This window comes from Arvicanthis niloticus, chromosome 20 (genome assembly GCF_011762505.2).
Source record: "Arvicanthis niloticus isolate mArvNil1 chromosome 20, mArvNil1.pat.X, whole genome shotgun sequence".
NCBI classification, from domain to species: Eukaryota; Metazoa; Chordata; class Mammalia; order Rodentia; family Muridae; genus Arvicanthis; species Arvicanthis niloticus.
The window spans coordinates 18,078,336-18,097,548 of NC_047677.1; the positions used below are offsets into that span (position 1 = coordinate 18,078,336).

General features: G+C 39.5%; 1 protein-coding gene across 6 annotated transcripts in view; it reads right to left on the reverse strand.

Annotated features, from left to right (window-relative positions):
* Positions 1–19,213, reverse strand: part of Rev3l (REV3 like, DNA directed polymerase zeta catalytic subunit) — a 157,674-nt gene that overhangs the window by 93,122 nt on the left and 45,339 nt on the right. For all 6 annotated transcript variants that reach the window (XR_013105471.1, XR_013105470.1, XM_076917128.1 and 3 more), the window contains 3 exons: positions 17,281–17,470; positions 9,275–9,349; positions 5,321–5,481 (listed from right to left, as the gene is read on the reverse strand). Coding sequence is in view for 4 of the 6 variants with exons in the window: in XM_076917128.1 (XP_076773243.1) it covers positions 5,321–5,481; positions 9,275–9,349; positions 17,281–17,470 (426 nt within the window). In the remaining 2 variants the exon portion in view is untranslated. The remainder of the gene's footprint in view (positions 1–5,320; positions 5,482–9,274; positions 9,350–17,280; positions 17,471–19,213) is intronic.

Here is a 19,213-nt window from a genome sequence, read left to right on the forward strand (position 1 = left end):
GTGTAAACAGGTACACACACAAACTCTTATGTAAAGGAAAGAAGATCAATGAACCCAGAAATTTTACTCCCAATATATGTTATAAAAAGAAACTTTTGTACACAAGTGTACACAAGAGTAAAAAAAAAAAAAAAAAAAAAAAATCTCCAAATGCCCACCAACTGGAAAAGACAAAACTATGTAGGTTATCCATGCAGCAGGCTAGTTCTGTGTCACTAAAAGGAGTGAAGTACTAGTCCAGCACACATGGATTACAATGATAGACTATTACGTAGAGAAGTCATGTTCTCACACAGGGTACAATTCCACTAACAGTACATGTGCAGGATGGGCACCTATCCTGTATGGGCATTGGTTTTAATGCTTAGTCGGATCTCAGCTCCCAAAATCCTGTGTTTTCAGACCCGAGGATCCCTGCCCCCAGCTGGCTTTGATCGATAATAATAATAAAGCATTGGCTGGGTAGGAAGACAGGGCAGGAGTTTTAGATTGTGCAAGCAGGAGACAAAGTGAGAGGGGAAGAGGCGGAGGATCACCATGATGGGAAAGCAAAGGGATTAGACAGCGCTACAGAAAAGAAAGCAACCAGCCATGTGAGAATTTGGGAAAGTATTTTATATTGTTTGAATTTATTGTGAAGGGGTCGTTTCCCTAATTTCTTTCTCAGCCTGTTTATCTGTAAAGTATAGGAAGGCTACTGATTTGAGTTAATTTTATATCTAGCCACTTTGTTTAAGTTGTTTATCAGCTGTAGGAGTTCTCTGATGGAATTTTTGGGGTCACTTAAATATACTATCATAACCTCTGCAAATACTGACATTTTTGACATCTTTCTTTCCAATTTGTATCCGTTTGCAGGCTTGTCTAGTCCCTGATTTTATTGGGATTGCTTCAAGTTTCTCTCCATTTCGTCTGATGTTGGCTACTGGTTTGCTGTATACTGCTTTTACTATGATCTTTTTAAGACTTTTAACATGAAGGGATGCTGACTTTTGTCAAATGCTTTTTCAGCATCTAATGAAATAATCGTGTGGTTTTTATTTTGAGTTTGGTTTTTCAGGTGGTTTTATGTAGTGGATTACATTGATAAATTTCCAAATATTGAACCAACCCTGCATCCCTGGGATGGAGCCTACTTGATCATGGTGAATGATCATTTTGATGTGTTTGTGGATTCAGTTTGCAAGAATTTTACTGAGTATTTTTGCATCATATTCATAAGGGAAATTGGTTTGAAGTTCTCTTTGTTGGGTCTTTGTATGGTTTTGATATCAGTGTAACTGTGGCTTCAAAGAATGAATTTGGAAAAATCTTCCATGCTCATGGATTGGCAGGATTGATATAGTAAAAATGGCCATCTTGCCAAAAGCAATCTACAGATTCAATGCAATCCCCATCAAAATTCCAACTCAATTCTTCATAGAGTTAGAAAGAGCAATTCTCAAGTTCATTTGGAGTAACAAAAAACCCAGAATAGCAAAAACTATTCTCAACAATAAAAGAACTTCTGGAGGACTCACCATCCCTGTTGGGCCTCATTTCCGGCCTGGTTTGGGCCTTGTGAACAAACCGGAGCCTGGCTCAAGTTTCTGTGGCCTTGTGGGAGAGTCTAAGGCTGGCTCAAGTTTGAGACCTGTCTTAGTCACTTCTGTATTGGAGTGGCTCAACAGGATCTGTTTAAGCTCTGACTCTGCTCTGTCAGGGGCAGCCTTGCTTATACACTGAAGGCCTAAAATCAGCCATAGGCCTAAGTCAGCTTGCTAACACAAAGTCTTGGTCTCTTCGGAAAAACACTGAACAGATGGCTATAAGATCTTGTAAACAAGTATCCTTGGTGGAAATGTACCAGCCTGGATAGTCATAGACCTTGTGGATAGGTAGCCTTGGTGGATAGTAACAACTTAGATAAGGACAAGTGAATCATAGGCAGAGTCATAGTGGCCTGTTCGCTGAACCATCATACATCCAATACTCTGTTCTGGAAGATATCTGCGCTCCCCCTGAACACCTACGCTCCTGCATCATCCCCTTCCCCACATCCTGACTTTATGTGTTTATAACCCCTGTGTGAAAAAGTAAAAATCAGCGGACTGATCAGACTATAGACAAGCCGCTCTTTGTGTTTGCCTGTTCCCCCATTCTCCCCGGACTCTGTTCAATGCCCTGCTAGACAGGACACTGATCAGCTGTTGCTGATGTAGAGTTTTGCAATTGGCCCTGTCAGTCACCCCATACCCTCCATCACCCTTCCCACCCCCTACGTCATCTCACCCCACCAAAACCCCTCCTCCCTATGCTCCACGTTTATATAAACAAGAGGTTGTTTCATTAAAGTTGAGTTCCTGCCTTGACAAGACTCCCAACCAGGTATGTTTCTTTGGGTGCCAACACTCACCATCCTGCTCAGCTCGGGAGAGACCCGGCTAGACCAGGACATCTCTCTCCTTTTGCCTAGATCTGACAGCTTTAAGGAGCTGACACATCCCTGACCTCAAGCTGTACTACAGAGCAATAATAATAATAATAATAATAATAATAATAATAATAATAATAAATAATAATAATAATAAAACAACTGCATGGATTGGTACAGTGGCAGTTAGGTAAATCAATGGAATAGAATTGAAGACCCAGAAATGAACCCACACACCTATGGTCACTTGATATTTGACAAAGGAGCTAAAACCATCCAGTGGAAAAAAGCATTTTCAGCAAATGGTGCTGGTCCAACTGGAGGTCAGTATGTACTAGAATGAAAATCGATTCATTCTTATCTCCTTGTACAAAGCTCAAGTCCAAGTAGATCAAGGACCTCCACATAAAACCAGATACACTGAAACTAATAGAAGAGAAAGTGGGGAAACAACCTCAAATACATGGGCACAGGGGAAAAGTTCCTGAACAGAACACCAATGGCTTATGCTCGAAGATCAACAATAGACAAATGAGACCTATAAAATTGCAAAGTTTCTGTAAGGCAAAGGACACTGTCAATAGGACGAAGTGGCAACCAACAGATTGGGAAAAGATCTTTATCAATCCTACATCCGATAGAGGGCTAATATCCAAGATATACAAAGAACTCAAAAAGTTAGACTCCAGACAACCAAATAACCCTATTAAAAATGTGGTACAGAGCTAAACAGAGAATTTTCAACTGTGGAAACTCAAATGGCCAAGAAGCACCTAAAGAAATGTTCAGCATTCTTAGTCATCAGGGAAATGCAAAGCAAAACAACCCTGAGATTCCACCTCACACCAGTCAGAATGACTAAGATTAAAAACTCAGTTGACAGCAGATGCTGGCAAGGATGTGGAGAAAGAGGAACACATCTGCATTGCTGGTAGGGTTGCAAGCTGGTACAACCACTCTGGAAATCAGTCTTGGGGTTCCTCAGAAAATTGGACATAGTACTACCTGAGGACCCAGCTATACCACTCCTGGGCATACACCCAGAAGATGCTCCCATATGTAATAAAGACACATGCTCCAATATGTTCATAGCAGCCATATTTATAATAGCCAGAAGCTGGAAACAACCCAGATGTCCTTCATCAGAGGAATGGATACAGAGAAAATGTGGTACATTTACACAATGGAGTACTACTCAGCTATTAAAAACAATGACCTCATGAAATTTGCAGGCAAATGGCTGGAACTTGAAAATATTATCCTGAGTGAGGTAACCCAGCCACAAAAGAACACACATGGTGTGTACTCACTGATAAATGGATAGATATTAGCCTAAAAGTTCGGAATACCCAAGACTCAATTCACAAACCATATGAAGCACAAGAAGAAGGAAGACTAAAGTGTGGATGCTTTAGTGCTTCCTAGAAGGGGGAACAAGATACTCACAGATGGAAATATGGAAACAAAATATGGAGCAGAAACTGAAGGAAAGGCCATCCAGAGACTGCCCTGCCTTGGGATCCATCCCATATACAGTCAAAAACCCGGATGCTATTGTAGATGCCGGGAAGTGCTTGCTGACAGGAGCCTGATATAGCTGTCTCCTGAGAGGCTCTGCCAAAGCCTGACAAATACAGAGGTGGATGCTCACAGCCAATCACTGGACTGAACAGGGTCCCTGATGGAGGAGTTGGAGAAGGGACTGAAGGAGCTGAGGAGCTTTCAGACTCATGGAGGGGATAACAGTGTCAACTGGACAGATTCCCTGGACCACCAACCAAAGAGTACACATGGAAGAACCCATGGCTCTGGCCACATATGTGGCAGAGAATGGCCTTGTTGGACATCAAAGGGAGGAGAAGGCCTTGGGCCTGAGGGTGTTTGATGCCCCAGTGTAGGGGAATGCCAGGGCAGGAAGACAGAAGTGGCTGAGCACCCTCCTTGAGGTAGGGGTAGGGGGAAAGAAATAGGGAGTTTCAGAAGGGGAGACCTAGAAAGGGGAAAACATTTGAAATGTAAATAAAGAAAATATCCAATAAAAAGAAAAAAATTACAGCCAGATGTGGGGAACAAGTCTTGTGTTCTATTACACAGAAGTGTAATTATAAAAAAATAAAAAAATAATCTGAAAAAGTGCTACTCCCCCATTGGGTCTGCAGTAGCACAGATGAAATGTTGATTTAGCAAGTTGACTCAGGAAAGTTGAAGAGAAGAATGTATGATAACTGCGGGGATGATTAGAAATGCCTAGCCATTGTGCTAATGAAGGAATAGCAAAATTAGCTGGGGTGGGTGTGTGTGTCTCATTAGCAAATCCAGTGAGTTTTGGGGGGCCAAGGCAGTTTAACTAATTCACCACTACAGGTACCTATATGGAAATGGAAAGTTTATTATTGATTGCTTAGAGTTGCAGGGCTGGTAAGTTCACAGTTCCAAAGTATAAAAATGTTTCCTTCAAAGTGAGTAAAATATTTGAAATCTATGACCTTGTCTACATAGTTCCAAACAGATGAAAAATCTTCAAGTTGTCTTTTTATGAGTGGGTGATTTACACAGCATGTGAGTATCTCCATCAATTAGGAAATGTATGTATATGGGTATTTTGCCTGTAAGAATGTCTATTTACCATGTGTGTGCTTGGTGCCTTAAGATGACACTGGATTTCTTGGAACTGGAATTAAAAATAGTTGTGAGGCACTATGTGGGTGCTGGGAATCAAACCTGGGTCCTCTGGGAGAGCAGCCAATGCTCTTAACCTCTACAGCTCCAGAAAAAGTTCTGCAAAGCTCTTCCTGACCATCTCAACCCCATTCTCAGCATTCCTCTCTTCTTTATCCACTATGCATGCTACTTTGTAAGCCACTGGTTACAGAGCACCCTTAATCTGAACTTGAAAATTAACCGTACCTTTCCTTCTTGCTTTTCGGAACTTGACAGCAGCCAGATTTATTAAATTCATTCCATAAAGATTGTAGTCAATGAAGAGCTGTAGGAGGTAGGGAATGTGCGCTTCATGAGGCTGGTAAAACTTATTCATTATGGCTCCACTTTGCAAAAGTTCACATATCCTAAATTAGAAAAAGAAAGTATAGGATTATGTTCTTTAAAATATTAAATGAAGCAATGATTACAGAAATAGGACAAAAAAACCTACTAATACTCAAAATTTTTCATTTCACTTTTTCTAGAAATACGTATTTTATTTCCAGTTAAAAGTTTAAACTACAGTTTTAAAGTAAAGAAAATGAATTTTTCTCAATGAAAAAAAAATAATTCATGATTTAAATGGGGGAAAATTTAAAACCATATAAGAAAAAAATTAGAGAAATTCACATTAGGCATGGTAGTGCTTGCCTGTAATCCAAGCACTTGGCAAGGCAAAGCAGGAGGCGGAAGGCCTGTGGCCAGCCTAGGCTTCCCAACGAGATCCTGTCTCAAATCACCAGGATGGAGTTGCTTATGTCAGACCTTCCAAAGGTAACTAAACGCTAACAGGTTTTTTTTTTTTTTTTTTTTTCAAATATTTTTTATTTAAGAAGGTTTAACTTATTTTATGTGCACAGTGTCTCCTTACATGTATTTTTGTTTACTAAGTGTATGGAGGTCAGGGGAGGTCCCATGAAGCTGGAGTTACTGACAAACCACCAGGTTAGGCCTGGAACCTAACCTGGGTCTGCTATAAGAGCAATACAGGCTCTTAACTACTGAGCAATCTTTCTAGCCCCTCAAGATGGTTCTTATGCATGGCTACCTGGCACTAATTAAACATGGTCTAACCTTGGTTCCCACTTGTATTCTGTTACAGACATAAGTGTTAAACAGAAAATGAGGAATTGTAACTGCTCTGGATAAATAAAGACATTTTAAAGAGACACTTGTGAGTCTCAAACTACTAAAACAAAGAATTCCCAAAGTGGGCAGGGGGTCCCCTAGAAGTGTCATGCTGGGAGAAGAAAAAGGCACCAACTGTATGGGATACTTGTCTCTAGAAAGGAAGTCCCATAATTCTAACAAATTGTCAGACCCATTTAAAGGATGAGACTCAGGCCTAGACAATGAGGTCGATGGTGGGTGGCACCACACCTTGAGCAAACTGTTTAAATGTGTATATACTTGCTTTCTAAAGTTTACTCTTACTTCAGGATGTTGAAAATAAACTGGTATGTATGTAAGGGGAGAGGGTGCCTAGCTATATGTCTTTGTCCCTCATCCCAATGTGGCCACATTGGATAAATCTCTTTCTGCTTTCTACTATTAAAAAAATACAGAAATAACTTTATAAACAGCACTAAAAATTCCCCAAAGAAATACCAATCATAGTTCCACCACTCAAGACTGTGTTCCCATTGAAAGGCCTTCTCCCTCCGATTAGGGACATAAGCAGCAGCAGCAATGCACATGGAAGGAGCACAATGCAAGAACTGAGGCACAGCGGTGTTCCCGTCAAACGAGGAGCCTAAGCAGTGAGCTCACTGCCCCACAGGCTCAACTCTGAAGAGAGGGAAGGGGGCTACACAGTAATACAATAGGGCTCAGTAAAGTCCTAAGAAAGCAGTGTATTCAGGAAGGGAAGCCACAGATACTGTATGTAGCCTAGTGTCGAAACAGAAAGACAAATGCCAGATGTCAGGTTAGACAGCCTACTTACAATGTGAAGTCAGTTACAAACAGCCTACTAAAATATGAAGTGATAGTAGAATTTGCTGGAGAAGTAAATAGCAGGCAAACAAAACAATCATATCAGGAGGCCATGATGGAAAACCTAGATTGATTGCTGTAAAACAAAAATCTGCCAGAGTCAGGAGAACTGTAAGGGTGACACGGCCACACCTGAAGAACTGAATGGAGATGGATCACGGTGATATAGGGAGGAACTGAGTTTAGGCCAACTAGTGGTGATGTGTTTATAGAAAATGGAATGAATGAAAGAAAAGTAGTTTTGGTTTGGTTGTCAGTTTGTTTTCAGAAAAAAATTAAAACAGCTTTAAGCATACTGAGTTTTAGCAGAGGGGACATTCTGGTAGAGGTTTACACACTAGCTAACATACTTTTGCGTCCTATAGACTGAGTAGGTTGTGTGCTACAAATGCTTATCCTCAGGCAAACCTTACTACAAGCCCATGCTAACATTTTACAAAGTGATGAATCCTCAAGAGATTTTAAATGTTATAAGAATCAGAGACATGAGATGGCTCAGTACTTAAGAAGGCGTATTAGTCTCGCAGAGGACCCAGGTTCGGTTCCTAGCACCCATGCTGGGTGGCTCACAACCACCTCCCTGTAAATCCAGCTTCACAGGACTAAACGACACTGGCCTCGGCAGGTGCCTGTGTTCACACGCACAGCCTACAATGTATTCTTTAAAACTCACACACACAAATGAAAAGGCTAAAATTCCCAGCAAATCTTCTCTGTGAGTCCTCATGCTTAGCCACACAGCTAGTCTATTTACTGTTAATGGTTTCATGTATTGATTGGGAACTCAAGAGAAAAATGGAGAGTATTCATACTAACTTAAAGGTCACACGCATAAAAATGAATACATAATGTAAATATGGAAGGGAGAAGAAGAAGATATAGAGCCAGTCCCTAAGGAACAATCACCAACATTAAAGAAGAAACAGCAACAATGCACAGCGGCACCAAGATGAGTGATCACGAAGGTCTGCGGATAACCAAGGAAGGGTAGAGTCTCAGAAACCAACTTATGCAGTTAGGTATTTGAAGGTCTCCTAACTAGTAGCACAAGCTCAAAAAATAAAGACATAAAACCAATTTAGTAACAGTTAGTGAACAAAAATTTCTGTGGATTAGTTTGGGTAGAAACCACAGGAGTAAAGAATGGATGGGAGGAAAGACATTTGATATGGAGAGATAAGTCTTCCAAGAAGAATGGATACGTGAGAGATGGGCATGTTTATATGTATAAATGTGTGTATGTGAGCGTTCCAAGTGAAATGATCACTATTAACATCTAAATGGCATGAGGAAGAGAAATGAGGCCAACTGATACAGATAAAGGCACTGCTGACAGGAGCAGCAAATCAGTCTGGAGGTGGTTCAGACATTAGAATGGAACATGGGAAACCTTGACATGAAGAAGGGGAAGTATCTTGCCTTAAAGTCATTTAACTAATAAGCCTAATTGTCGGACGTTGAACTTAGACAATTTACTCTTAAAAAGAAGTTTTGTATTGCATTTATTTCTTGTTATGTATGTCCGTGGGGGCCAGAGGACAATTTGAAGGACTTGGCGCACTGCTTACAACATGTGTGTCCTGGGGATGAAGCACAGGTGTCAGACTTAGTAGCAGGTGGCTTTTCACTGAATTATCTGGCTGCCCCCAGCCCCCAAGCCTCACGGCTGTCAAATTTATTTTTAGAATCTGGAATACTAGATGCAGAGGACTGATTAAGGGCAAAACAAAAACAAAAATCAAGATACGAAGCGGCTAGTAAGGAGTCAACAAAAAGTATTCTCACTGCAGTCTTACGTCCTCAAAATTCTCCTTACTCTGAAATGACAAGATTATCTTGTTTTTAATCTTGAACATATGGACTGGTCAACAGGCCACTAATTCTGTATCAGACCGTTATCATCTCTCCTTCCAAAAAAAATTCAACAAACTCAAAACGTCCAAAACAGAAAAATAGACAGGGGCTATAAACTAATGACCTGCCTTTGAAATGTCCTTCATTACAACCTAGGCAGTGGCTCTTTCTACTCACACATACAGACATCTTACATTCTTTACTGTCATGGTGTTATAAATTACAAAGCCTTTCTTCTATCATCTTCTTTTTATTAATATAACATTTAAGTCATGTCTATTCATATTTTGGTTTTGTTTATCTTTGTACCTTTTCACCATTGCAGGATTGTAAAGATAGATCTTCATAAAGTGTCTTTCCTTCTCATGATAACCATAAAAAGGCCTGAAATATAAGAAAAAAATATTTTAAAACATTTCTGTATTCAAAGATGAAATAATACAACTTAATGTCCTAATTAGGCTCTGCTGGCCTAATTCAGTCTTCTTACATTTAATATTACCGAAAAAACATTTAGAAATACCCCAAGAGCTTTCAACTAAACCTATTAGAGATTTATATATGAAGAAACACCAAAGCATTTTTAAGATTTTGAAATTTTCCCTTTGACAAAACTTGGGACCAAAGGGGACAGTGAAGCACTTCCACCTTACATTGAATTGCCCAATGCTATAAAGAAGTTATTCTTGTTTACTATGGTGGTTTGAGCCAGAACGGCCCCCATAGGCTCATATATTTGAATACTTGGTCCTCACTTGGAGGAACCACTTGAGGTGGGCTTTTTTTTGAGGTTTCAAAAGCCCACACCAAGCCCAGCTCCCAAACTCTTCCTTTTGTAAGTTACTTTGGTTGTGGGTGTCACCACGGCGATAGAAAGGTAACCAATGAACCTCTCAAGCAATACCTCTAGACACAGAAGAGGAGCTGTACAATTGTGCTGGTTCAGTCTACTGAGGTCCCTACAATATTTCCTGTATAGTTTGACTTGGCCTGCTTGAGGACCTTGGGGATCAACTAGACAAACCTGGTAGTTCTCCTGTGGCCAAGAAGTAATGGAACAGCCTATTCTTAAAAGCTTGATCTCATATCCATTCTTAACTCTAGAAAATAGCTAGATGAACATTTCTAGGAAGGTCATCATCCTTCAGGGGTCCAACGAAGTCACTGATGTAGCTCTCAGGCACTGACAGTACCACTTATCTCTGTGTAGCCTTTAAACAGTGACAAGCATCTTTGACCTATGTTATACCCAGATGGAACAAGAGCATGGTCCACCCCTCTGTTGGCCTAGAACAACTTACTCATAGCGCAACCTAGCTGGGTCCAAGCTAAGGAAACTACTTTCTTCTGGCTGGCAATATAATCCCCAAACAACCACTGGCTATAGAAACTTGCTGATACTGCTAGTATTGATTACAACTGAAAAAGCTGAACACACACACACACACACACACACACACACACACACACACAAACTCATGAGGAACACAGATCAGCATGGTATATTCGATCAAAACAATAGTAAGCCTCTTACTAACAAAGCTACTCCACAAACTGGTAGGAGGAACTAATCGACCACCAGATGCACGAATGCCAACATAAAGCAGCATGAACACTAAAACTGTAATATGGTGCTTGTAAGGAAGCACAGTCATTGCCAGTAAGAGCACAAAGAAAAGGATATGAATTAGTTGGCAAAAATTCGAGAGAATGAATTTTCTGGAAAACTTAGTACAATGTTAAAGAAAAATAGACAATTCAAAAACAGAGAATTCAAGATCTAACTGAAATTCACTAAGAAAAGATCATACAAAAAGAACTCATTAAAAATCCTGAAGATAAAACACATAATGAATGAAGTTAGGTATCGAGCTGATTGAGAACTTCAACAGTAGAACTGAGCATACAGAAGAATTTCTGGGTCTGAAGACAGTCTTCTGCAATAACCTACCCAGATTACTGAATTCTATTAAGCAGGTCAATGTTTACTTCATGTGATTTCAGAACAGAATGAAAGGGCATTAGAAAATCTAGCCAACAAAACCAGTGAGTGAAACTGCTATGACTGGCCAGGCAATTGCTGAGGTTAAAGGCAGAAGGGTCAGGAGCTCAAAGGAGACCTAGCTACATTATATTGATATTCATATGCAGAAAGCTCAAAGTACTTCTAAAGCATTTCATTTAAAATGCATCTTTCTGAAGAATAGTATAGTCAAAATTCTGAAAACTCAAAAGACAAAGTAAAAAGTTGAAATAAAAAAAGTATGACATCATAGGAATAGCAGCAGAAGTCTCAGGGAGACTGGTGTCTCTTCACAGCAATAGGACACTGACTAAGACACTTGCTGACTTTGGAGCCAGTCTTACATTACAGCCATTCCCAGCAGCTGCCCTCCCGTGCCACCTGTGCCCCTAAGAGTGGAGTTAAAAGTGTAATACAGAGATGCACACCAAGATTGTTAAGTGGATGCTGGAGATCAGAACCCATGTCCTCATGCATGGACAACAACCATTCTCATTCACTCAACTATTCTCCTAGTCCAAAAAATCTTTTTTTAACAAAGGCAAAAACTGAGTGACACCAGAGGGGACAATGCCTTGCACTTCGGAAGCCACAGAGTAACAAAAACCCCAGTACCTGACATCTCCCTTCAGGTTAGATGGAAAGTCCACGAGGCCCTGAAATAATATAGACTACTGCCATTTCTCTTGGACAGTGTCCTTTAACAGCACTTATATGACCTTTCTTAATCAGCTTTGTTATCAGTTTCACAAGTTTACAATGGAGAGGCAAATTATGTATCATATGTATCATATGTGTTGTGTTTATTAGTGTATCAACACATGACACATTTTAGTAGCTGATGTCTTTAACATCTATACATATTAAATGAATCCAGTGAAAATTAAATAGATCAGAGATTAAGACCTTGAAATGGGGACAGTAGGATGGGTTCATGGTTAAGGATGTCTGCCACCAATGATGACCGACTCTCACTTCCTGGAACCCACGTGGCAGAAGGAGTATTAAGTCCCCCAAGTTATCCTCTGACCATCCCCAAAATAAAATAAATAGATAGATAGAGAAATCAATAAATGAGTGAATGTACCTATGCATGATTAGAGGCTTAAGAACCCTATTATGTTATTTATATTATTATGAGACTGAACAGAGAAAGGGAGATGCAGATGGTTATGCTAAGGAAAGAAGTGTTCAATGAAGGCTTAAGAAGCTGAGGTTTCCATATAATTTTAGGAGGACATATAACTCTTATACCTATGATACACTGACTACGGTTTTTCAAATATGATGTAATTAAAACAATACATCAGTGAAGAGCTAGGGAAATGACTCAAAGGGTAAAAGTGCTTGCCATTCAGAAGCAGAAGGACCTAAGTTCAAATCCCAATAATGCATGTAAAAGCCAGATGCATAACAAGTGTTTGTGATCTCATTGTTCCTACAAGAAAGAGGGAAGCAGAGACAAGAGAATGCCTAGAAGCTCATGGGCCAGCATCTGCAGACACTCACACAGCAGAGAAAAGAAAACCCTATCTCAAAACAAGGCAGAAGGCGAAGTTATACCTGAAGTTGTCCTCTAATTCCATGTATGTGCCATACACGGTACATAAACACATAGCACATAGCCATTAAAATGTTTATTTTGCTAGTTCCCAACATCTGGAATGTGCACACATCCATCCTTGTCTCCTGATCATCACTCACTGTTCTCCCACTGGCCACTCACCTCCTTAGGCCCTCTAATTTGATCCCTCCTCATGTATTCCCTTGCTTGCTCTCTCAGCCTGGAAAGCCCTGTCTCTGGCTTTTGCATAGCTTCCTTTCATTCTCATAGATACACATCTCAGCTTAACTAACATCCCTCAGAATTGTATTCTCTGATTGTCTCTCTCCATCTTTCACCCTTTATGTTAAGATATATACACACACATATATACGCATATATGTATATATACATACATATATGTATATGCGCATATATGTATGTATATATATACATATATGCGTGTATATGTGTATGTATGTATGTGTGTGTGTATATATATATATATATATATATATATGTATATATACATACACACACACACACACATATATATATATATATATGAATGTGCTACATATGTGCCTGGTGCCCAATGAGGCCAGAACAAAGTGTAAGACTGGCTGTCCTGAAACTGAAGTTATACGTTGTTAGCCACACATTCTGGGTGCTAGGAGACAAAACCTGGTGCTCTGCAAGAGCAACAAATGCTCTTAACTACCGAGGCATCCCATCATCCCACTCCCATCATTTTATAAATAATACTTCATATTTTATAAGTAATGCTACTTCATCCTATGTATGTATGTGGCACGTATGCTCACAAATGTACACACATGTGCAGGATACACACGTATAGTACATGTGCACACATATGCCTGTAGAGCCAGAGCTCAATGTAAGATGTAATAATATTGTTTCTATAATTTGCTAATGTTTCCATGAAGAAACGGATAAAACGTGTGGTGCTGAGATAGCTCTTCTCCAGTGTCAACTTGACTACACGTGGAATTAACTACAAACCCAAGCAGTTGGACATGTCTGTAAGGGACTTTTTTGATTGGACCGTTCCAGGTAGGAAGACCACCCTAAATCTATAGAAAGGACATGGCAGGAAGAAGCTTTTAGCCTGCCTGCCCTCAGTCTCACTGACAAGTTCATTTACCCTGCTGCTGAGGTATTTCTGTGCCCTACTTCTTCAGAAGTTCAATGTATACTGAAGATCAGCTGAGACATTCTGCCTCATGGGCTGAACAATTATTGGATTCTTGGACTTTTTGTTTGGAAATCACTATTGTTGGACTAGGAGGATCACAGCCTATAAGGCACTCTTAATAAACCCCCTTTATATATGTACACAGACTCATTCTGTCAACTCTTGTTTCCCTAGAAAGCCTTGGCTAATATAGATGGGATCTCACTTTCTTAATGGTAAGTTTCAACCTTTTCCTACTATTATGATATTTTTCATATACATAAATGCAGCTCTTAGGAGGCAGGTCATCTTTACTCAAATAAACAGGGAAACAACCTACATTATGTGGTCCATATTATCTTTGCTTTGGTTTGTTAGTAATCTTTAGTGCCCCCTTTTTTTTTTTTTTCAGTTAGTCTCTTAATTTCAGACACTGAATAAATATTTAACTATTAAATAAAAATTATTTGGAAATCTGTAATTCTGGTTTCATATATATTGCTCTAAAATATAGCTTAGAAATTCTATACATTGTCTTCTAATTTTTTTTAGCCAAAACCAAAAAGTCTCTGAATAATTTTATCTTGCTAAGTTGGGGAATAAGAAAGATCCATCTTCATGCAGGTGAGCACCATCCAAATCTCAGCACGAGCAAAAAAATGGACAAAGGGGATTTTCTCTCCTCTTCCTACAAGTGGGATGCAATTATCCTCCTGCTCCTACTGACCACAGCTTCAAGCCCTCCAGTTTCTGTACATATTGATTCTGCTTGTAGGATTTGTATTAAAAGTGTGCAAAGGGTCTCATGCCTTCAGCCTGGAGCTGAGAATAATACCATCAACCCTTCTGGTTCTGAGGCTTTTCAGACTTGAACTGGCTATCAGCATTCAAGGGGTTTCAGCATAAAGACTGACTACTGTAGCTTCTCAGCCTCTAACCACGTGACATAATCCCTAACAAGCACTGTCTCAACATCTGTATCTGTGCTCTTACCACAGCTACATCTGTACCCTAGGCTTGTCTCTCTTTTGCCTAATATAGTGCTCAACACTGTGAAAAGGTGCTGGTGTGTACTAATAAACAAGTAAATGTGATTATTTTTTCAACTGAACTATTAGCTAGTGAAGAACAAAAACTAAAATAATTCAAGTTCTGTTAAATGCTAAACAAAAATGAGCTAATATATAGAATATATAGTCATGATGATCATGACAATATCCTATTTAGATAGTAATCGTGCTTGTACAAAGAACTCAGGTGGGAGACAGTCTGCTATACATAGGAACTGAATACAAAGATCAGTGTTTCTGGATGGAAATAGTAAACTGGCGGTAAACAGAGGTCAGATCAAAATTTAAATGTTGTTCCATAACACTAGGAAAGAATTCTAAACTGATCCAATTACATTATAAAATGAGAGGTTTTACTAATTGGGAATCAGAAAATAGGAAAATAATAATTCAGTTGAAAAATACTATCCAAAGGAAAGTCTAGATTAAGATGTAAGAAGTAGACAAGTTAAGGTCTGTACTTTTGAGTGTACACAGATAAACCTGAAACATCCAAGCATGGGCTCCAGATCTGTCCTCCAGTGTGCTCCACCAACACACTCAAAATTCTGAGCAACACAAAAAAAATCCTGTGGTCATTCTTGACACATCTCACAACTCTCAACTAACTGAACAACAAGTCTTGACTTAGCCCTCAGAGTACATCCAGAAGTTGGTGATTTACCACAACTTCCTTGCTACTACTGTAGTTCAAGCTACCACACTTTATTACCTAGACTGATAAAACAGCCATACTGAGCTTCCTGCTTCTCCATCCATGTCTTCCCACATCTTTGTTCACTTACATAGTTGCTAAAGCAACCCTAATAAGTTTAAGTCAGACCCTGGCTGTTCAGTATCATGCAACAGCTCAGAAGAAAATTCTAAGTCCATAGAATAGCTGCCTATAGTGATTCCTGAATTTTGAGTATGCATCAGAATTGACAGAAAGGCTTATTAAAATACAGATTGCTAGTCCCCAATCAACACAGTTTCTTATTTAGTAGATCTGGGTTGGGACTCAAGGTATCAGGCCTGCTGGTTAATCTGTCTGAGAAAGAAACGTCATGTAGGAAATATACTGAGGAGAACCGGTGTGAAAGGAAGTAAGCAGAGATACAAAAGGCTAGGATGGCCATCATGTTTAGACTCTGATCTGATCTAAGACAAAGAAGGAAGGAGCTGGGAGTCATCTTTCACTGCAGCTTAATTCAAAACAAAGAATAGAACAAAACTATTGCAAAACTGTCAATGTTCAAATAAGAGACTGCCTTAGTATTCTTGTCCTCAGAGACTGGCTAATGGAGCCTATGAGAAGCCTTGGGTTTCATCATGCCATGGTTCAGGTACAATCCTGGTCCTTAAGAGATCTGAGAACCACAACCTCAACTGTCCAATCATACAGAGCTAATGCTGAAGACACTAGAAACTGGTGTGAAAACTGTGCCTTGAAAATTAGTGGTCTACATGAGTTTCTTCTCATACGCACATGCCCACTCTGTCCGTCATTATCTCCATCTCCTGTCCCAGCCACCTGGACTCTTGCTTCCCCCTCACCTCCACTGTACCCTTTTACCTCGGACATCATTTGGTAGTTAATGCCACTTATCTTGTCAATGAGACCCTTCCTGAGCACCGAGTCTAAAACTGTACAGGTTGTTATATTCTTCTCACAGTATTTTCCATCTTCTTTTTTTATATACCAATTACCATGTGACAAAAAGTAAATCTATCTCATGTAATATGTACTGGTCACTACCCTTTTCTCATTACTAGAATATAACCTCTATGAAACTTTGTTTTGTTTAGCAATATACAAAAGTAAACAGGATAGATCTGAATATCCTCCAAAGGTCCACAAGTTAAACGCACTACCGAGAAGGTACCTTTAAAAGGTATTGGGGGGTGGGGGTGGGGGGGAACGACACACATGTCTTTAAGTCATTAGGAGCATGTTCTCAAAAGGATTTATGGGACAGGTCTCTTCCCTTTCCTGTCCTATGTTTCTTGGCCTGTGGCAAGTAATTTGTTCAGCTACATGTTCCTATAATGATGTACTCTGTTAACACAAGCCCAAAGTGACTGGACCAATGGATCATAATATAAATGGAATCTAATAAAATGTGACCCAAATCAAGTATTTTCTCTTTATAAGTTGATTGTCTCAGGTGTTTTAATACAGTGACAAGAAGCAGAGCAACGTATCAAGGACCTACAACAGTATATACAAGACAAAGAGGTCTTATAAAGTAAGTATAAATTACATGAATTTTTACAGTTCTAGGAAGAAAAAAAATGGAAAGGGGTTAAAATAAGAATAACTGGTAGCCATTTATTTTTCATTCCTGTAAAAATTTACTCTGTAAAGCTTCAAAAAGAAATTCACCATAGCTCATTATGACAGTAAAACAAATATGAACAAAATATATTTCATGAGTGTTTTCTTCTAATTAAAATAAGAAAAGATACAAAAGAGTGAAATTTAAAAGATATTATCATACTTACATTCCTGATACTAATGACACTTTGAACACATGCTGAGCAGTGGAAGATGGATTGCCTAAAGCCACATTAAGTGCTCTGTCGATACTGAATGCCATCTGAGAAAGATAGCTTTCTGGCTGCTGTCCATAACCATCGTATGGCACATAGAGGTAAGGAAAGATGCCATGTAGATGAAGACATGTCTTCTGACCTAAAACGTAACACATTATAAAGTTTAGTCTCAAGACACATGCAACAATGTAACATTCAGAACTCAAGTCTTTTAAATGTTCTACTGGTGATATAGCTTATGTAGGGTGGAAGAAAGCTACTCCACAGCCACTGTGTGAAGCATATTTTACAATAAAACATTTGGAGGTATGCTGTAATCATTAGCACCGTAGTTTATTACTCAAGTCTGTATAGTTTCACATACATAAGGATATGTAGCTCCTCTATTATTATTATAGTTTGATTAGTTCCATGTATCTCACTGAATCAGTGTTAACAAAGCTTGTAAAACTCACTCAACACTTAGTAAAACAATGAATACCTCTTTGCATTAATGTTTTCTACTGAGAACTTTCCCTAAAATTGAGATAGCTCTAGAAGAAAAAAATAGCAAAAAGGAGTTCTTATGTATGAAATTTTGCTAGTGGGGACAGGAAGAAAAGATAAAATTTTGCTATTACAAAGGAAAAAATCCCAAGGTATAGATCAGTTGAATGTAACAGAAATGGACTTCTGAATGTTTAAAACTCCTATTTGATGGAGTGGAACTATAGAGAGAAACAATTGATGGGGTGGGGGACCCAAAAGTATATATACATAAAAAAAGAATGCGCATTTTTCAGATGCAAAAAGGAGACTGACTAACCAGCACACTGCCTGGACACAGTCACAATACAGAAAGGAATGAAGGGCTGGAGAGATGGCTCAGCACTTACTGCTCTTGCAAGATCTGGGTTTAGTTCTCAGGAGCCACCCTCTTCTGGCCTCCATAGGCTCCTACACACATATGGTGCACATTAATTCATACAGGCTCTCATGCATACATATAAAGAAAAATGAAGTCTTTTTTGAAAGGAAAGAAATACTAGTAAGTCTCAAAACAGGAAAAGAAAGGGGGGAAAGGCCACAAAACAAAGCCCACAACAACAGAGATGAAAAGCAGAGGCACCATTGACTCCCTGAGCCTGGCAGGGCTCCTATCCTCAGAACACTGCCCTTAGTCTCTCCTGGGGACATGCCACTTGTCTGATTCTAACACTGCCCCTAGTCTCTCCTGGGGACATGCCACTTGTCTGATTTTAACAAGGAGAACAGCAGCGAAGAAGAACACATTCGTGTGTTTCTCGTGTTGCTCTTCACTCCCTTGCACTATTTCTGTCAGAAAACTGTTCGAGTTTCTTTCTACCTGTTACCTACGTATCCCTCACTCTGACCAGTTGGCCTTTTCTTTTGGTAGAAGTGGCTATTTTATTGATCACTATTTCCCATTTCTGACTTAGATTTATATAAAACATACAGAAAACAGTATGGACATTTTATCATAAAAACATGGTCTCCCTGACATAGACCCCACCCTGGAGACAGGGTCTCTTTATGTAGTTCTGTCCTGGAAATATAGAGACCCAACCTGTCTCTGCCTCCTGAGTGCTGGGACTAAAGGTTCACACCACCACACCCACCCACCTTATTTTTAAGGTACTGTTACAAACAGAAATGGCAGATCTAAAAGTGATCACATCTAGCAAAACTAGAAAGGTTGGCTTTATAATAAGTAAGCTCTAGAACCCCTAGGCCACAGTATTCTAATTATTACTTTAGTGCTGGAACCAAACTACCTACGAGTGCATGTGTGTGCAGCAAGTCCCGGATCACTGATCTATATACCCACCGGCTGTGAGCACAAATACTCTATCTGAACTACCAATCATCCTAGTTTTGAAAT